A 19967-nucleotide genomic window follows, 5' to 3' on the forward strand; every position below is an offset into this window, starting at 1 on the left:
CGGCAATGTTCCCAGTTCATGTGGCTGCAAAACAAACCCAAATCATCACCTCTCTATCACCGTGTGTGACAGTTGGTATGAGGTGTTTGTGGTGATATGCTGTTCGGCTTTTACCAAATGTGGCGCTGTGCATCTTGTCTGTCCAAAGGGCATTGTTTCAGAAGTCTTGTGATTTGTTCAGATACAACTTGGAAAACCTAATCCGTGCTACCATGTTCTTTTTAGAGAGAAGAGGCTTGTTGTACTGTCATCAACTTTAACATTTAACATACTAACTGAGGCCTTTAAAGTCTGAGATGTGACTTGGGATTTTTGCAATTTCTCAGAGGATTGCACATTCTGACCTTGGGGTGAATTGGCTGGGATGTCCACTCCTGGGAAGATTGGCAGCGGTCTTAAATGTTTTCCACACACACCAGAAAACTGCTAAAACTTTGGCTTTTATTTTTCATTGCTTGCTGATGATCAATTAACCCCTTAGGGACCAAGCTTCTGGAATAAAAGGGAATCATGACATGTCACACATGTCATGTGTCCTTAAGGGGTTAATTAAAGGTATTTGATTAGCAGTAAAGGTGTACTGAGTTTTTCACACATGGCCTCTCCATTTTGTTGTTGTTGTTAAATAAATATGTCATATGTTGTTCATCTGAGGTTTTATTTACCAAATTTTAAAGGAGCACTATAGGGTCAGGAACACAAACATGCATTCCTGACCCTATAGTGTTAAAACCACTATCTAGCCCCCTTTGCCTCCCTAAATATAGTACAAATCTTACTTGTATTCAAATCTGAAGCTGCTGCCTCTGCCTGTGAACTTCCTCTGACATTATCAAAAGTGGTAGCCTGATCCAATCACAATGCTCCCCCATAGGATTGTCTGAGACTGACAAAGAGGCAGATCAGGGGCAGAGCCAGCACAATTCAAACACAGCCCTGGCCAATCAGCATCTCCTCATAGAGATTAATTGAATCAATGAATCTCTATGAGGAAAGTTCAGTGTCTGCATGCAGAGGGAGGAGATACTGAATGTTTGGATGCATTTTAGGCAGCCATGACCCAGGAAGGATCTCTAACAGCCATCCGAGGAGTGACCAGTGCAGTTATCACTAGGCTGTAATGTAAACACTGCATTTTCTCTCAAAAGACCGTGTTTACAGCAAAAGGCCTGAAGGTAATGATTCTACTTACCAGAACAAATTCAATAAGCTGTAGTTATTCTGGTGACTATAGTGTCCCTTTAAGACCTGCTAATTAACAGATGATTATGTCCTGATATATAAAATCATAGAATTCAAAGAGTGTGTACTTTCTTATTCCCATGACTGTATACACACAGCATCAGATAGCAATTTTCTTGATGCTTGTATGAGATTTTAATGTGCATGATCCCCCTTATATTTTTCTGGATGCTGCCATGTTAGACTGTGATTTGTCTCTGCCTCTGTGTAATGCATTATCATTGTATCCGATTATATGCTCCATTTGTAAATGCATTCCTAATTCCATTACTAATTAAACTAACATTTGTATCTATTCAATTTCAAACGTCTAGTAGTTGGACCTCTAGCACTTTCAGCTTACTGTCTCTAGAGGGAGCACTTGAATTGTTTTATTCCAACCTGTCTGGTTCTCTCCCAGACTTGTAATCACATCCAGGATAAAGAGATCAAGTGGAGGACTGACTTATCTCTTCTAGCTGGAAGGAGATTAGCAAGGATCATTACTGAACCCAGTGTTTTGTGTTCACTCTTCTTTATGTAGATGTCTGGAGAAATCGCACAGGATCTACCTCCAGAATCCAGCAAAAGTCGCAGCCTCAGGAGAACTGTCAGCGTCCCCTCAGAGGGCCAGTTTCCAGAATACCCCCCAGAGGGAGCTTCCAAGCTGGGTAAGTTCTATGTCACCGATAACCAAAATAAGAGCCATTTCAAACTATCAGGTGTTCATATGTGGATATAACTTTTTCTGCTAAATTTCATTGTGTGGAAAATCTTTCTTCTCTTTTCGAGTTATCTTCCTTTCTTTACTTTTTTCCCCACTAATATTGTTATATTGTTCTGCATGCATTTGCCCATGTGTGTTGGCAAACTTTAATTCATGGTCAGGTGTATTCACAAACCTGTACGATGTACTTGTCCCTTTTTTTTTTCTTCTTTTTTTCTTTTAAAGAATCTTTCATTACAAAGTTGACTCAATCAGTATTTGCATTTGTGTAATTTCTTTGACCATACCGAAGGTTGCAATTTGAGTTTTTTCTTTTCTGGGAATGTTTGATTCCACAAAGAGGGGGAAAAAAGTAAAAATTTGCAAATCCTCTGACCTTCCACTTAGTCGCAGTTTTTCTTTTTGTGTAGGTGGGCACAGTTTGATTTCCATTTATGATGGAACAGATTTTAAATTGTTCCGTTTTATTCACTAAACCTGGCATTGTGGAGAATTGGCAAGGAAGTTGCAAGCTTTGGGCCAAACGCAGGGAGCGATTCACTGAACAATGAATTGCAGTCTATTGAAAACCGTGTTGCAAAATGTAAGCAACAATAGTCAACGTATTACTCTATGGAAGTTTGAGAAGGTTTTAAAAGCAGAAATTTTTTGCTAAATCTTTTAGCTACCTTTTTTAATTTTCTACAGTTAATTTTTCTAACAGCTCTTTATTTAATATAAACATATGATAATGTCAAATAGTTTGTTGTTTATTGCTGGTGGTTATACCTTATTGCTCGTAACCCAATGTATATTACTGCTGAAATCTAAATTAGTTTTAATGTATGTAATAATTTGTGTGTATGTATACATACGTGCACCCAGAATGCTACTTAGCTGATATTGCAATATATAGGTAGGGTTGATGATATTCACGTTATTCAGTAGGTGTCTTTTCCCTACCCTAGGACATTTTAAAGACCAACCCCACACATCTTGTTTTAAATACAAGCTTCCCCTCCAGTTCAGTTCCGTCCAATTTATGGTCTGCTATTATGCAAGTCATGTTGCGGAACTCAGAATGGAAAAAGTAACAAATATTGTAGTTAGTTCTAAAACTGTGTAATAAAAATGTAAGGTTCCACTTCATTATTGCTAAAGCGGCATAAACCCGATTCCCACCGTCGCAAGATATTAAGCAGAATGTACTAAAAGTCTCAGTATCTCTTATAGCATTTAGTTAAGAAAAAATATCATGGGCTTTACCTACTTTTAAACAGTTACTCCAACCAAAAACGTTGGTTTAAGAAAACACTGGTTTTGCTTAAAGTAACCTTTCATATCCTCACTTGTCGAATTTTAAAATTTAAGGTAAAACTTACTTCTGGTCCTACTTCAGAGCTAAGGCCAATTTTTCTCTTCCCATGATGATGTCACTCCTCATAGCTGTCCTCCAGCAGCAAACAGGTATGCAGTACGTGCTTTATGTGCAGCCGTTTATAGCCAAATGCTTCACATACAGGATTCAGGCTCTACAAATCACTTTAACTGAAGTGTAACTTAGAATGAACCACATTAGCAAGTTTGCAGAGTGAAACCATTTTAGAATTCTAGTTGCAAGTACTTGTGACTGCTATACTAATGATGAACACAATTTAGTGACCTCTGCACACTGCTCACACTGAAAATCTGTGAACAAGGATTGGCCAAGAAATCTAATCCACTTCTTGGTCCCTGCAGACGCTATAGAAGTGCAGTAAATTTGTGCATGTAATACATTAACGGGGGGTTGTTTTGATTCTAGTACTCCATGTCAGATGAAGTGCTGAATTAGTGAATTATCGTGTGATGTAATAACTGTAGGGTCCTTTTCTCTAATTTATGGACTAATGCTTTTTATGTACCAGAGCTTACATTTTTGCAAGTACTGTTGTTGTGAATCTGATGTGAATCATATAGGGCTATGAGGTTTAAACTATGCGCTGACTGAGCGTGATGAGTTACAGTTCCCAAATTTAGTAGTGCTTTTTTTCCACCATACGTTCTTTTTGCTGTAATATAAGTCCCAAGATGACAGACACTGAGTACAAGTACAGAGATGTTCAAGGTTTGTCCCAGCTAACAATGCCCTAAACTTTCTCTCCTCTGTCTCTCACTCACTCACTCACTCACTCACTCACACACACACACACACACACACACACACACACACACACACACACACACCCACACCATATCATATACCAAATATTACAAAATGAAAATATTTTACATAATTAAAAAAATGAATCCAATATATTAAATAATTTGGGAAGCGTATTCAACAATATTAAATCAAGGCTTATATTAGGATCTATTGTTCATGGAGCAGTGTATATGTTCAATCATCTAATTTATTCCTGTAACCTATTGATTAGAACAACATAAGTGCTGGGGCACATGAATGTTTACAGTGTGTAATATAAGCATTACATTTGATTTATTCTTGTAGAACCAGATAACAGAGCTAAATGAACACCCCAAGCAACATAGACACTGCAGCCACTGTGTTGTTTATGATGCCAGCAATGCCCTGGCACACTTACAGAGAAATCTGTCAAACCATTTTAAAACTGCTTGACAACTTACTTACTCCTTGCAGGAGAATCCAGTTGGTTGCACAGAGCCAACGCGCGCCGTGTGGCACCACTCTCATTGGATCAGTACATTATGTGATCATGTTTTGTATTGGATCTGCTTAGCTCAGTGAAAACATCCAGTTTCTCCTGCAGGAGAAGCCGAATGTGGCTTTGGTGGTCTGGGGAACCCAAGTAAGTTCTAAAATCTAGAACATTTTTCTGGCAGGGCACTAGGCCACTCCTGGCACCATAGCCACTACAGCAGAATGGTAGTTTTCCTTTAATCCAGAAGGACAGTAGAAATGTGTGATAATAAACAACCACGTGGAAATATTCTTTAGACCTTATCAATTGCAATTTAGCTGCTAGTATTTTTATAACCAGAAACATAATTTATAAATAGTTGTCAGAACTTGTGACACAATCAGCAGGTCACATGCTGATAAATTCTTGCTGATAAAAACTTCTTGAAATTCTGCTGGCATTTCTGCACATTCCAAAAAAAAATTTCACTGGAGCACAGCCTGGGCAAACAGCAAGGTGCTGAGTGATCGTATATCAGCCTCTCTTCTAAATGCCCCATCTGTTTGCTTTCGCGTAGTGAATGTGATTATCTGAGTAACTGCCACCTAGTTTTGTGTTTTTTGTTTGTTTTCCGGTGTTTGCAGATCATCGCACAATAATGTGTGGTTGGGTGTCATACTCTGTATTTATTCAAGTGTTCTAAAAGTAATGACAGCAAAAAAGGTTATGGGAACTTTTGGACTTTAGAATGGGTTAAATGATTGTTTTAGCCCTTAGCTTAGGTTACATACCAAGTTGTGGGTGACACAACCTGGCTTCTCAATGCAGATCTGTTAAAGGAGCACTATAGTGTTTTATTGTCCTGTTAAGCATTTTAGGTCCCTGCACCCTCTTACAGAGTGAAAATACAATTTTAAGTAATTTTCTCCCTCGCAGCACCAATCTCTGTGCTGCCGTCCCACCTACGTGACTAAGTATAGAGATCCATGATCTCAGCCAATCCATTGCATTCGTATTGGAAGGCTAGTGCGCATAAATGGTAGAACACTGCTCTGCCCCAATCAAATTGTGTCTGTGTGACCATCTGATGGAAATCGGCAGGTTTTACTCAGAGTGACAGCCACTAGAGGCATTTAAACCCTGCAATATAAACTTTGCGTTCATGCACAATTCCAGGGACATGGCACCCAGACCACTTCATTGAGATGAAGTGATCTGTGTAGCTATACTGTCCCTTTAAGCGTGGTCTAGTATTGTGTATCTTTAAGATGGTGTATTTTTATGTTTAGGGTTCTCTCTTTTAGTGATTCTGAAATGTAAACAGTTATAGGTTAGATTTTTCAGCCCGTTTGTTAATTAAAGCCACCATCAGCTGGACACGGTGGGAAGGGGGGGCCATGTCTCCCCATATTATTTAATTAGAGCCTCAGCTTTGCGGCAATTTTATAAGTATGCTTTTGAGCTGACATGCTCTTACTCATGGCATGGCAAGTGGGGCCTGAGGGAAGGTATAAGACTTCCCTTGCACTAATCTAGGGGTTTCCTATTTTAATTTTAAACTTTGAATTTTCATTACATTATTGTGGAGAAAAGCTTTTACGTTTACAATCGCCATTTATATTATTTGTATTTCTTTTTGTTACTGTTTACAGTATATGAGTTGTCACATTTTGCATTGCACAAATGTTTGTCAATATTAATCACCTTAATTGTAATTCAAAAGTAGGCAATCACAAACATTTCTGTGTTGCATGCCATACCTTTCTGGTATTACTGGATATTCAGGCTAGCATAGCATCTACACTATTCCATCTGATGATTTCCTGTTACTGGTTGTCGTGTGTGAAGATTTTCCACTGTTCTTTCCATCCTTGCTGCTCTGTACGTTTTGTGTTTGTGTAATAACAAAATAACATTTCAATGTATTGAACGCCTAGTGATTGAGGTTTATACCTGAACTCATTAATGATGTGGGATTAGTGACTGTGTTTGTTGTGATGCTGTCAGATTGCGTATGACAGCTGCCCCACCCTTTTTACTGTTTGAATTCCAAAAGAATCTACACAGAGACCTACAAATTCCTTAATTTTTTTCTTTTTTCTTCACTTTAAATAACAAATTCCAAAATACACATAAAAGGTATGCTTTGTATAATACTGTAAATAACGAGCAATCAGCAATCATTTGTTGCCATATCCCCCTTCCAGTCTTGGGGAGGGGGAAAACACAAAAACACTCTATATTTTCTTTATTTTGCCCAGTTTTCGGAGTGTCTCTCTTAGTGGTTAAAATGGTGATCTCCTCTTATTACCGTTTTGTCACAGAGACTCTCCATGAGGATGCTTTTTAAAATATATAAACACATTCTGTATTGAACAGTTATACAAGAGATTTTCCATAAAAATTTGTTTTCTTAGAAACAATACATACTTTTCTGCTCTAAACCAATAGCCCTTTCATACATTAAAACTATCAAGTTGAGAAGCTAGCAAAATACCAAAGCAGACCAAAACATGATATAGTCATTTAAAAATTCAGTTTAAGCACCAAGACCACTTCACCTAAATTAAGTAGTTTTGGTGCGTAGCTCATGCACCTGCAGTTTCAGTACTCGGTTCTGTGCCATTTAGGACATAAATTCCCTTTTCTTTCTGCACCCGTGGTCACACATCCCTTGGCTATTAATGACACAACACTCTATACATAATTGTATCTTTTTGTCATCCTTTCTTTATGCGATGAGGTGCGAAGGGTAGAGTTTATAACAATATTGTATCCTGGAAAGGCTTGCTTTCACCATGACTCCCAGTCAGTGTTTAGTTCTACATTTAACTCATTTTAAACTCAAGCACACTTATGTTAAATATAGTGGGTAGGAAAACCTTACAAATGCTAGGAATTGATGGTTCCCTCTTTAGCATTAAATGGATATTTGCCCTTAAACACAGCATAAAATGCATTGTCCTTTCCACTCTATTCAGGGTTCCCCTTGACCAGATCTGGTTAGCTGGTTTACTGGTTACTATTTTAAGTAAACTGTATGCAATAGTATGGTTATAGTGACTTGATAGCCAATGCATTTTGTCTCTAAAAAAATGTAAATCCAATTTTTTCCTGAATAGAGCCATAGACCCTAAAACATTCAGATTACTGCTATTATGCTCACACTGTGTTGATAGCATTGTATATTTTAAAACCTTGTTTATAAAAGTCAATTGCACTACCATCAACTCTACTCTACAGGCCTCCTAACTTGCCTTCCAGTAAGGTTTAGGGTTCCATTAAAACCACTGATTCTATCCATCTATTTACCAATTTATCATCTATCTCACTAAAGTACATGTATGTCCCATCCAGGCACCTTTGCTCTGCTAAAGGCCTCATATTTGCATTTCTAACTCTCATCTACAAGACCTCTCTAGCGCTACAAAATACAGATGGAACACCCGTCCCTGCTCCATTAGACTCACACCCAGTCTCCAGTTCTTTAAAAAAAAAGCCCTGAAAACTCACTTCTCCAAAAAGTCATGTCAATTTAACTGTTGCCATCTTTACCACTGTGCTCTTGTCACTGATCCTTTTGTCTTCTGACTGTAACATAAAAAAATGTAGATTTTTTTTTTTTTAAATTGAAGACTTTGTTGTGAACCTTTCTAGCTACCTACAATCACATCAAAGTTATTATAACATGAATTTCACAATTCGGTGGTCAATGCATCCAATTCAGTAGAATATACCTTAAAGTGTTATGTATGTTTATTCAGATCTAATACAATAAAAGAGTAAAAAGGGTAAAACAAAATATGTATGGTTAGTTTGGTTTTGGGGGAGAGGGGTTTATTTGAAGGGGGCACGGGTGGCGATTCTTTTTCTTCTAATCAATGGATTTAGCTATTGCTTTCGAAAGTAATATATACACATTTTTCATTTTTATAGAATTTTTTTTTATTTTTTTTAATGGCTTTGTAGTGAACGGACACATAAGTTTCATTGAATTAACCCCATTAAGGACCAAACTTCTGGAATAAAAGGGAATCATGACATGTCACACATGTCATGTGTCCTTAAGGGGTTAAAGGAAAACTATATTGCCCCCCTCCCTGCACCAAGACAACTTTAATGAGATGAAGAGATGTGGGTGCCTGTTGTCCCTTTAATAACATTTATTTGCTGTAGACCGCATTCAAATGCTTTGTATTCAGTATGCTTTGTGTTTGTCACATTGAATGTAATCAGTTTGATTGGAGCCTGCATATGATTGTTTTCTTAAGCTTGATGAGATGTTCTCCGATGTCTGATTACTTATTGTAAATGCAATAGATTTTAGCAATTTCTTAAAATGTCCTTCAGTCCCAAAGGAATAGATACTGCAGACGTTTGTGCCACAGTCCCTCCTTGACATAATGTCTTTTTTTTTTTTTTTAACATCCTGTATAAGGCAAAACCTTTATTCAGGCGTATTAGATCTTCTAAAATTGATTGGGCATTCAGATTATCTACCGGATCTCAACACAAACATATACTCCTACTAGATAGTCAATAGATGTTAACTGAAGCAGATGGGTAAACCCAACTTTAGAGAGCAAGTAGGATTAAATATTCTCATTAATCATATCCCCTACTGAGTTAATGGAGGTGACCAAACACTGGAGTGAAATGTCTCATGGAATCACGATTTGTCACAGAGCCCACCAACCAAATGATGATGATTGCCTTATTTGATTATTTACTTTCCAGCAGAACACACTTTGCCAGCTTTCAGCTGTCAATTCTTTATATTTTGAATGGAATCTTCTTGTTGAAGTGTTCTCTTCAGGTTTTATACATACATAATCTCTAGTCAGCCCCAAATTATAGAGCTATTGTAATTGCACTGTGGGCACCATGACTGCAATGTCTCATTGAGGTGGTTAAAGTGTCTGTAGTCCCCTGGCACATTCCTTCCCTTCAGCAATAAACCATGTCTTTGAATATTTTTTGCCAATCTTTATTTCAAATAAAATTGTTCATGTAGAACAGATATACAGGTACATAAGAAAGGTCATTAAAAACAAAACAAAAAGACAAATGGATCAAGAAATATTTATCTCATTTACCCAATGCGAAACCGGTAAGTACAATATAAGTGGCTAAATTGAACCGTTTTCTTAATGCTAAACAAGGGTCCTCTGCAATCTAAGCAGTGCGTGGGCCAATGAACAAGCATCACAAGCGACAAGTGGCTGAGCTTGTCAGTTTAGCGCATTCATCGGTATGGCTACAAGGAAGTGTGTAATCTCTGCTTTAGTCACACCTCCAGTGGGGGCTGGTGTTTGATAATCCAGGAATCCTCATTAAGTGATAAATGGTTTAGAATTCAAAGTAGGAACAGTGCCAGGGGACTCCAGACACTCTAACCAGTTCAGTGAAATGGTTATAGTTTCTACAGTTACCATTTAAGGCACAAGAGATGATTTTATAGAGTCAATGTATTTATTTTTCATTTTTTTTAAACCCCTTAAAGGAACACTATAGTCACCTAAATTACTTAAATAAAGCAGTTTTAGTGTATAGATCATTCCCCTGCAATTTCACTGCTCAATTCACTGTCATTTAGGAGTTAAATCACTTTGTTTCTGTTTATGCAGCCCTAGCCACACCTCCCCTGGCTATGATTGACAGAGCCTGCATGAAAAAAAAAAAAAAACTGGTTTCACTTTCAAACAGATGTAATTTACCTTAAATAATTGTATCTCAATCTCTAAATTGAACTTTAATCACATACAGGAGGCTCTTGCAGGGTCTAGCAAGCTATTAACATAGCAGGGGATAAGAAAATCTTAATTAAACAGAACTTGCAATAAAGAAAGCCTAAATAGGGCTTTCTATACAGGAAGTGTTTATGGAAGGCTGTGCAAGTCACATGCAGGGAGGTGTGACTAGGGTTCATAAACAAAGGGATTTAACTCCTAAATGGCAGAGGACTGAGCAGTGAGGCTGCAGGGGCATGTTCTATACACCAAAACTGCTTCATTAAGCTAAAGTTGTTCAGGTGACTATAGTGTCCCTTTAAGGACCAAACTTTTGGAATAAAAGGGAATCATGACATGTGTCCTTAAGGGGTTAAATTGATAGTTGACCCAAATATATACTCCAGATATGATAATTTTTAGGTGCACATGCAGCCCCACAGAGTATAAGGAAGACTTTAAGACTTTTGTGAGAATCAGGGGTATCTGAATATGGGAGATGGCCTCTATAGCCGTTCCCAGAACTTTGACTGCTTGGCTGAGTTTTTCTACAACTCTAGAGGCGTGTTCCTCTTTATGAAATCATTAAAATGTAGCTCTTATTCAGTAAATTATATCTTCTTCGTGCACTATTGTTCAATTGCAACCCACTTTTCACCAGCCTCTAATGTAACAATTACCTGCTTACAGTCCAAAGTAGATATTGTGGTTGAGAGTGTTCACTTTCTCATGGTTTTTTTTTTTTTTTTTTTTTTAGACCTCATGCTCTCAATCCTTTTTCTGCCTTCATTTAGTATAAAGTTTCCGGACCTCTCCAAAATGTTAGTGGCTTATTGACTAATAAATCTCCTCTTACTCAAGCAGCCCACATACCTACCTTATACACTTGTTCCTCCCTCCATTTGTCCTAACCATGCAATGTTTAAATTAATATAGTTCATCTTTGGCCAGTCACAATGCTGCACTGATGGAGTTATTGTAACATAACAGGACCCAGTCTCAACTATCCAATCACTAGTCAAATTAGGTAGGGAATATCACAGCTCTATCTGCATACTTTTATAAAGCATATTTCATGAGAACTCTAGATTTTGAGACTTTAGTATATTAATGGTTAAAGACAAACCCTATATATTGCCATTTGAAAAGAATTCTAAGTTCCTGGATGTATTTGTCTTTCACTGCACCTTGCACCCGCTTCTTGGGCAGCAACAGATCGCTTCCGCCATCTGTGCACGGAATGAATTGGATTGATTTTGGATGAGTCAAAGAATATAATTCTCGTCGGCTTCTCTTTCATTACATAAAAGATTGAGGCTGCCATTAAATACTCATCTGGAACTATCACAGATGGTGACATCATCTTTTTCTGATTAACCCTTCAAGCATTGCAAATATTGTAATTTAGATCAAAAGTTCAAGATGAAGAAAAGCCCCTTTGGCCCAGTACTCTGATCTAAGGACATATACCCATACTTGTGGTGTTAAGCAAATAAAATCCTTGCAAGCCATGCACCATTCCCCTTGTGCTGGTCTGGGACCCCTATCCCTGATACCTAACATTACATATTGATGTTCTGTGATGGGCTATTATTGCTGCCTGAAACAATCTGATTGTCTGTGCAGGTCTTTTCCAATAACTAATCATGTCACATTGATTTTCTGGTAGCTTCTGATTAAAGGTCAACATTGTTCGATCTCTATCTCCTTATGGTTTTAATACGAGAAGGATTAACAGACACTTGCATATTTCTTGTAGGACTTGAGTCCTACACCAGTGCCGTTTAAGAGTGACATAGTATTTAGAAGAAGCTGGGAGTAGACCCTGTAGATTTCCGTACAGTTTAAGGTTTGTGCAGCAATAAACTTCCAGACAACTACTTTTACTACAGTGTCTTGCTTTTTTAATTGCACAACTAATTAAAGTGCTTTATTGGATCAGAAAAGCCGTCCCTCTCTAGCCTGATAGAGAGGTCACAATCTTATTTTACTGTTGAAGCCCTTAGAATAGGAGTAATTCAGTGTATATCAATTAAAATTGTAGTTTCAATTGTTGATGCTGGTAGTTTGACAGGCCAAGGCATGAGAAGCCAGTGTTTGTGTTTCCTTGTTTAAAATTCATTCAAAGCCATCACAGCTGCTTATCAGCACGTCTGGATACATGGTTTTCAGCACACCAGCAATGGCGAGGAACCAAATGCTTGATGGTTATGATGTGCCGTGTGCTGAAGGTGGCATAAATAACTTGTAGCCAGAAATGTGTGCGAGTTTTTGGGGTGGCGATATGAGCTGCTGTGCCTCAAAACCGCTTGAGTTGAATTAACAGACTGTTATGTGGGGAACCATCGCCTTCCTTCATATTACTTGTTTAGTTTAGAAGCTAGTTTCCTTTTGAGAATAATACACTGGGTTTTTCACGAACGTGTGAATTTTCTGGAATTATAAGTGAATTTAAAATTTTAGGCCAAAACAGCCAAACTTAAAGGACCACTATAGTGTCAGGAAAACAAACCCGTTTTTCTGACACTATATAATCCTTAGGGGTCCCCCCTCCCGCTGGGCTGAAGGGGTCAAAACCCCTTCAGCCACTTACCTTTATCCAGTGCGGGCTCCTTCGACGCTTGTGACCTCTCCGACGTCGGCTCCAGAGTGGAGCAGAATGCGCATTTGCGGCCAGAGCCGAGCTCGCATTAAAAACGCCCATAATAAAGCATTTCTCAATGCTTTCCTATGGACGTTCTGCATGCTCGATGCGATTTTTTTTTTTTATTTTTTTTGCATTGAGTGTTGGGGGAAGTGCCTCTAGCGGCTGTCAGGAAGACAGCCACTAGAGGCTGGATTAACCCTGCAATTTAAACATAGCAGTTTCTTAAAACATGGGGGAGCTGGCACCCAGACCACTTCATTGAGCTGAAGTGGTCTGTGTGACTATAGTGATCCTTTAAAACATAACTGACTTGGAACATTTTTCCAATTCTGATGTTTTGGACAAATATTTGAGATCTTTAACAATTCACACTGTAGTGAATAACCCTAAATATATACACAACTTCTATAAATAACATGTTCACATGTTAGGAGTGTAAGAGGAGATGTTATGGGTTTCTCTATAAGGTTTGTAATTTGGGATCTAAAAGGATTGGTATGGTATTGTCATGACAAACTGCTGTTAATAGCCCTGAAACATCTGAAATATTTACAATACAATCCAGACCAGCTTTACTGGACTTGTGTGAGTTTTACAATATGATCCATTACACAAAATCCCACAGATCATTCAGTGAATCCTGCGGAACAAGTATTTTACAGCTGTATTTACTTCATAATCAGACTGATGTCAGTAAGTAGAAGCATTGCAATGTATTTATTTTTCCCCTGTGTCATCTGTTTAGTGATTGAACATCATGGTGATGGTTGAAATGTATTCGTAACACTATAATTTCATTGAGCTGGATTCGTTTTTTTTCACCCTCCTTTGCTGTAAACGGCTGAACCAAACATTTTATTTTTTCTCCAGCACCGATGCTACCTTGGCACTGTCGCCCGTCTCATCCCAAAATGTAATCCGGCTCTTTCTTTCTTTACAAAGAGAACCTATATCATTTGCATTTCAGACTGATCCCATCCACACGGGCAGTCCAGATCCAAAATGCTGGCAAATTTCCTCTGCATGTGAGATACAGGACGATTGTTTTGGCCACACAAGTGTCTGGGGCTGTGGTCTTTCTCCTGCAGATGGAGCTAGCCTGCATTTCAGATCTGGGCTGACCTTTTGGGTGGGATCAGTGTGATAGGCAAATAGTTTAGGCTTTCTCTGTAATGGCACAAGATGAGCTAAATCCAGTTTGAGAACTGAGCCAGGACCCACTGAAGGACAGGCTAGTTGATTTGTTTGTTTATTTAAATAACTGCATGATATGTTGGACTTACTCTTTTTGCAGGTGATACAAGTCATGGTATATGCAGTCCTAGATTTTTAAAAGACTTGAATTAAACAAGTATCATAGAATTTTAACCATTTTTTAATACGACCAGCTGTATGTTGCAAAAAGCATCTGACTAATTTAATAACTGATACATCTATCATTTTGTGGGTATATCACTACGTTTTTAAATTATAATTACACATTTATATTTTTATGTCCATTGTCCTATTACATTCCAGTACATTCAATGTGCCCTGCTGAAATCTAAAATCACTAGCAGGTATGTAGAAACAATTACTATCAGCAGAATTTTAATCCTACTATAATTATTTGAATTGTTTTTGACATTTAACTAGATCATAATATTGCCTTTTTCTTCTATTAACCAAAAGAGATGGGAAAAACTCTCAACTGGTCTATAGAGGGCACGCATCACTGTGTGGGTGAGCGTTGAATTAAATGGTTTTCAATTAACGACAAACATGTTGCTGTCGAGCTACTGTGACCTACAAGGAATGCAGTGGGTAGAATTGAGCAGCCAGAGCTTGCATTGTTAATTGAGATTAGAGCGGGTGGCAAAGCTGGTCCTTGATTGTGCCAAGATCACCCGTGGAGAACTCAGTAGTCCAAGATTTTTTTAAATGTTGTATATTTATTTCCCTCTGATAGAATGAGATGGATTTGAATGTACCGAGGTATTGATCTAGTAGTAATATATGGTAGATATTTTTTATTTTATTTTTACTTTTTATCCACTTTAGTAAATCTGTAAATGATTTTACTCTAGCTACAGTTAAGCTATTTTACAATTTAACCTCCATGCCCTCGAATATCATTGACAATGTCTTGTCCTTCAGCTATTGCTGTGTAAGTGCTTTTAGCTGCCATGGCTGTCAGCTGAGATACAGCTTACACATGATGCTTGCTGTATTAGTGGGTGCTCATTTCTCTATGGCATTTCTCTATGCCAACGTGTTGGATAAGTCTTAGGAGATCAAGGCAGTTCTGAGTTGTCCTTTATTAGAAAAGGGCAAAGTTTATCATTTGTATTGCAGATGAGCATTTTTTAACCACTGAGAAAAGCAATGCAATTGGAACATCTCGTACCCTTAAAGGTTTAATCCAGCATAACAAAACATACACATCCGTTTATTTTATATAAGGATTAATGGCAATTCATATATGAACCAGAATGGCCTTTAGACAGGTTACATTATCCAATCCTGTCTCATCCGCAGCAAATTTGATGAAAAATCTCCCCAATTCGGTCTCTATTAGGGCCTCCTACTCAGGTAGAGTAGGCTCTACTCAGGTAAATTGTTGGCTCTACCGATGTGCATATTTGTTATTCAGATGCCAGTCTCCCCTGACAGCTTATTGTCACGTAAAACTTTAAATAGCGCTGTCAATAAAGCTGGCTGAAAATGCTATCAGCTCCACTCATTTTATGAGATAACTGAATTGATGACAATTGCTTAATTACATATCCCTTACACATAATTATTATTTTTGTCTGCTGCTTCTTCATATAATAAAAATGTGGTCCCCACCAACCTGTCGTATATTATTAATTGTGTGGGAACTCGTCATAAATAGAATTTGCTATTTGCACTGACATCGAAGATATGAAATGCTGAAGAGCTAGTTTAGTGCATGTGGAAAGATCTGTGTTTTGTTTTTTTGTTTTTCTTAACTCCCCTCTCCCCTCACTAAAAATTCTATCATGTTCTCACATTTTACAGAAAATGTGCTGTTTTCACAGACAGGTTTTTTTTTTCTCTCCTACATGCAGTTGTAGTTGTTTTTTTGGCTCACAATATCTCCCAGTGAAAGTATGTGTTAAAGGTCCAAAATGCTGTTTGATTGCAAATTTCCCTTCCATGATGCTTACACTGTGTGGGATCTTACAGCTCCCCCCCTGCTGGGGCACACAGCAAAGTGGTGGGGGGAGGGTTGACCCTTCAATAAGAGATTGCCATAGAAAGCACATGGAGTACCACAATCCACTGGGCACAGACAATAAATGTAATGAAAATAGCAGTAGCAATATGTGTCAATGCAGTTGCACAGCCTTTGTTACAGAAACTTTCTTTCTTTGATATACCGTTCCCACGGTGAACAAATGGCAGTGAATTCCACCATTATTATAACATGTTCTTTGTATTACATCTATGCCCTTATACAGTAAGAACATATACACAGTTGTACAGAAATGTATAATTTTAATTAAAGACAATGGCAGTGCCCAAATGTACTCTTCGTTGTTCTTGATGTCTGCATTCACACGGTTATTCACTAGTGTGAATTGTCAGAAATTGAAGTTAATTCAAATTGGTTTACAAATTTTAGGGCCAAGCAGCCAAACTGAAACCGTGGTTGACTTGAATGTTTCCAATCCAGTTAATTTGCACCAAAATTTTCCATTTCCATGCTTCAGTAAATAAAGTTCTGGGATTTCTTTCCGTTGCATGTATATATTGGGGAAAAGTAATCCGTTCTACACTATGGATATAAGAAATCTTAAAATGGCACAGGGCATCTTTCGGTGTTAAAATTAATATTTGGTTATTGTTCTCAGTATGGCATCCCATTTTACAGTGTAGCACAATCTGTAATATTTATTTTTAGTGGTTGTTTCTCATAGGAAAAATTGACCCGCATTTGAAATAGGACATAAGTTGTGTTTGTTGTTTTTTTGTTTGCTTGTTTGTTTTTTAAAGACAATTTACGTTAAAGCGGCTCTATCACCCTATACTTAACTTACTTCTCTCCTTACCTTAAAGGGACACTATAGTCACTAAAACAACTTTAGCTTAATTAAGCTGTTTTGGTGTATAGATCATGCCCTGCAGTCTCGCTGCTCAATTTTTTGCCATTTAGGAGTTAAATTACTTTGTTTATGTTTATGCTGCCCTAGTCACACCTCCCCTGACTGTGACTCACATCCTGCATGAAACAAAATGGTTTAATTTTCAATCAGATGTAACTTAATTCAAAAGTTATCTCCTGCTCTGTAAATGAAACTTTAATGCGATACAAGAGGCTCCTGCGGGGTCTAGCAAGCTGTTAACAGAGAAGGAGATACTAAACTCTAAATGAAACAAAATTAGCAATAAAGGAAGTGTAAACATTAGATGATTATTTACAGGAAGCGTTTAGGAGGCTGTGTAAGTCACATGCACGAAGGTGGGCATGATCTATACAACAAAACTGCTTCATTAAAATGTTTTGGTGTTAAAGTGTCCCTTTAAGTCTTTTCTTTAATACTTTAACACAGTAAAGGAGGAGACTATATTTAAATAAGAAAAACTACCGCAACAATAGGACAGTCTCTTAAATTAGAGGGGCAAAGGTTTACAAATAATATCAGGAAGTATTACTTTACTGAGAGGGTCGTGGATGCATGGAATAGCCTTCCAGCTGAAGTGGTAGAGGTTAACACAGTAAGGGAGTTTAAGCATGGGTGGGATAGCCATAAGGCTATCCTAACTATAAGATAAGGCCAGGGACTAATAAAAGTATTTAGAAAATTGGGCAGACTAGATGGGCAGAACACGTTGATGCCTGCCAGATAAAGCACCAGGAAGACAATTGTGGCAGCCAAGAGGGACAGGTTTAGGAAAGTAAAACTGCCTGCACAGTGCCCATCAGACACCCTTACCCTGTGGCCATCAGACACCAAGCTGTAAAGTCACCATCAGGGGTCTTTGCATATTAAGTGACAGACCCGCTTTGAGACAGGCCTACTTTCTGAGGTACAAATCATCCCATATAATGTTATCTGTGATATAGATGGATATAGGGGGTAAGAGACAAGTAAAACATGACTGACTTGAGAGAGGGTGTGGGAGCAAGGATTTAACATTTGTACTGGGATCCAGGATATCTGACGGTATCTTGCATTAAGCAACTTGTTTTATATATTGTGAAATATAGTCATTTACTATTGTTACCCTTTCTGTGGTTAACTGGGATATTCACGGTTTGACTTTTTTTTTTTCACAGTTTAGCTCAGCTAATTATAACTGCCAAACGGTTAACAAATACAAACATTGTTAAAGAATTACAATCAAATGATTATTTAGCAGCTTAGCTTTTACTGTTAATTGCAATGTAAATATTTTTAGCAATCGAATGCAGAATGCAATAAGACATTTACCCAGTTTTTGTAAACTCCCTTTAGCACTTAATTCCTTTCCAGCGTTGAAGTTACAACGCACCAGCTAAGGTACCTGAAAAAACTGTTGCACTGCACACATCACACACCATGTGTAAACTTATAAAAACAGGCACAGCCAATCCACTTAGCAGATGACTGCAGTAAAATAAAGGATTTGTTTCAGTAGTCCCCCCTCCCAACCCCCCCTACACACAAACACACACCTCCCTGCAGTTCCCACTCACCCTCTGTATAGGAGGAAGAGCAGGCTTACATTGTCTGAGTGTCAGTGTTTGGAGACAAGGCTGCACTCCTTGCACTGAGCGTTTTTGTTTGGATGTACCAAGTGGTGGAGGGCTGGACTGGCTGGTGCTCCGGCTTTTCTGCATTCCTAGCAGGGAGGCAGCTCTCAAACAGGAAGCTAATAACGTGTGTTCTGGAACTTTGAGTTTGTGCTCTGTGTCATTCCAGCAATGTAGCCATAGGACAGCATGCAGTTCACAGGTAAGGTCCTGCTTTCTCTTTGAAACGTTGAGGGTGGGGGAAAGGGGAAAGGAGATCACAGATTTTTATCGAGATTTAAGATATGTGGATTTGATATTGGAAGTGCACTGATTTCCTATGCTTATGTATCAGAAAGCATAATAATCTTCTGATCTGATGGATCGGAACCAAACCGTCACCCAAGAATTGCGTAGGTCAAATATGAAACTCTCTGTAACTTACTGACACACTATAATACCTATTGCTAGACAGATCCTATGCAATAAAACACTACTACTCCTACAGCCAAACAGAATCATAAACTCTTATATGGGTGGAGGAGGGGGTGTTTTTAAGAACATGTTAGAGTAGTGGATTAGTGAGATTAGTGCCAGGTGGATGCTTGGCAAATCAGAGAAGGCACTCAGCTGATTAACCTGTCCTGGTGTGGCAGCACCTCTTTATAGCAAATGATACATTGTTTCAGTATAGAAGATGAACCTGATTGAATACTGTATTTGCGTTGTAAGCTGTTATAACTATACTGCGTTTAGCTTATCTGTATGTTGCCATAGTGATTACACTCTTGTTACAGTACAGTGGATAACCCTGCCTGGCCACTACTGAATTAGTCTAATTGACTGAGCCAGTCATTGCCTTGGGCCTTTTAATCCCTTCAAGATTAGACATACACTGTGTTATCCTGGTAGTCCAATGTGTAGTTGGTCATTAAGGTGTTACACAAAAGACTTCATATAATGTGTGTGTATTATTTGTACACTGCACCTATTCTATGAAATAGCCAAGTGTTTGATGTAATACATTTGTCTTTTCCCTGTAGACTGTGCTCCCAAAAGGACAGAGCCTGTCTGCCTTTGCATTGCAGTTAGTGGATAATTGTAATTTCCACAGTTAGTGTGTGTGTGTAGTGTCTGACCATTGTATAGAGCTATATGGTGGGTTATTTTAAAAATGCAAAATTGGAACAGTTCTTAAGTTAATGTGCAATTCAATATTTGAAAGGTTGCTACTGGCACTCACAGGGTTTTAAAACCCAGTTTGCTGTAGATACACATCAATTCCCTGCCACCCACAGTGATC

The 19967-nt window shown here is 38.2% G+C and overlaps 1 protein-coding gene across 9 annotated transcripts in view; it reads left to right on the forward strand.

The window, feature by feature from the left end:
• The window catches only part of RASAL2 (RAS protein activator like 2), a 287911-nt gene that overhangs the window by 167773 nt on the left and 100171 nt on the right, over positions 1 to 19967 (forward strand). For 8 of the 9 annotated variants that reach the window (XM_063428261.1, XM_063428262.1, XM_063428265.1 and 5 more), the window contains exon 3: positions 1766 to 1892. In XM_063428261.1, the coding sequence (XP_063284331.1) occupies positions 1766 to 1892 (127 nt within the window). Of the gene's footprint in view, positions 1 to 1765; positions 1893 to 18641; positions 18888 to 19967 lie in introns of those variants that run through there. The other variant, XM_063428268.1, reaches the window with a different exon arrangement.

This window comes from Pelobates fuscus, chromosome 7 (genome assembly GCF_036172605.1).
Source record: "Pelobates fuscus isolate aPelFus1 chromosome 7, aPelFus1.pri, whole genome shotgun sequence".
NCBI lineage: Eukaryota > Metazoa > Chordata > Amphibia > Anura > Pelobatidae > Pelobates > Pelobates fuscus.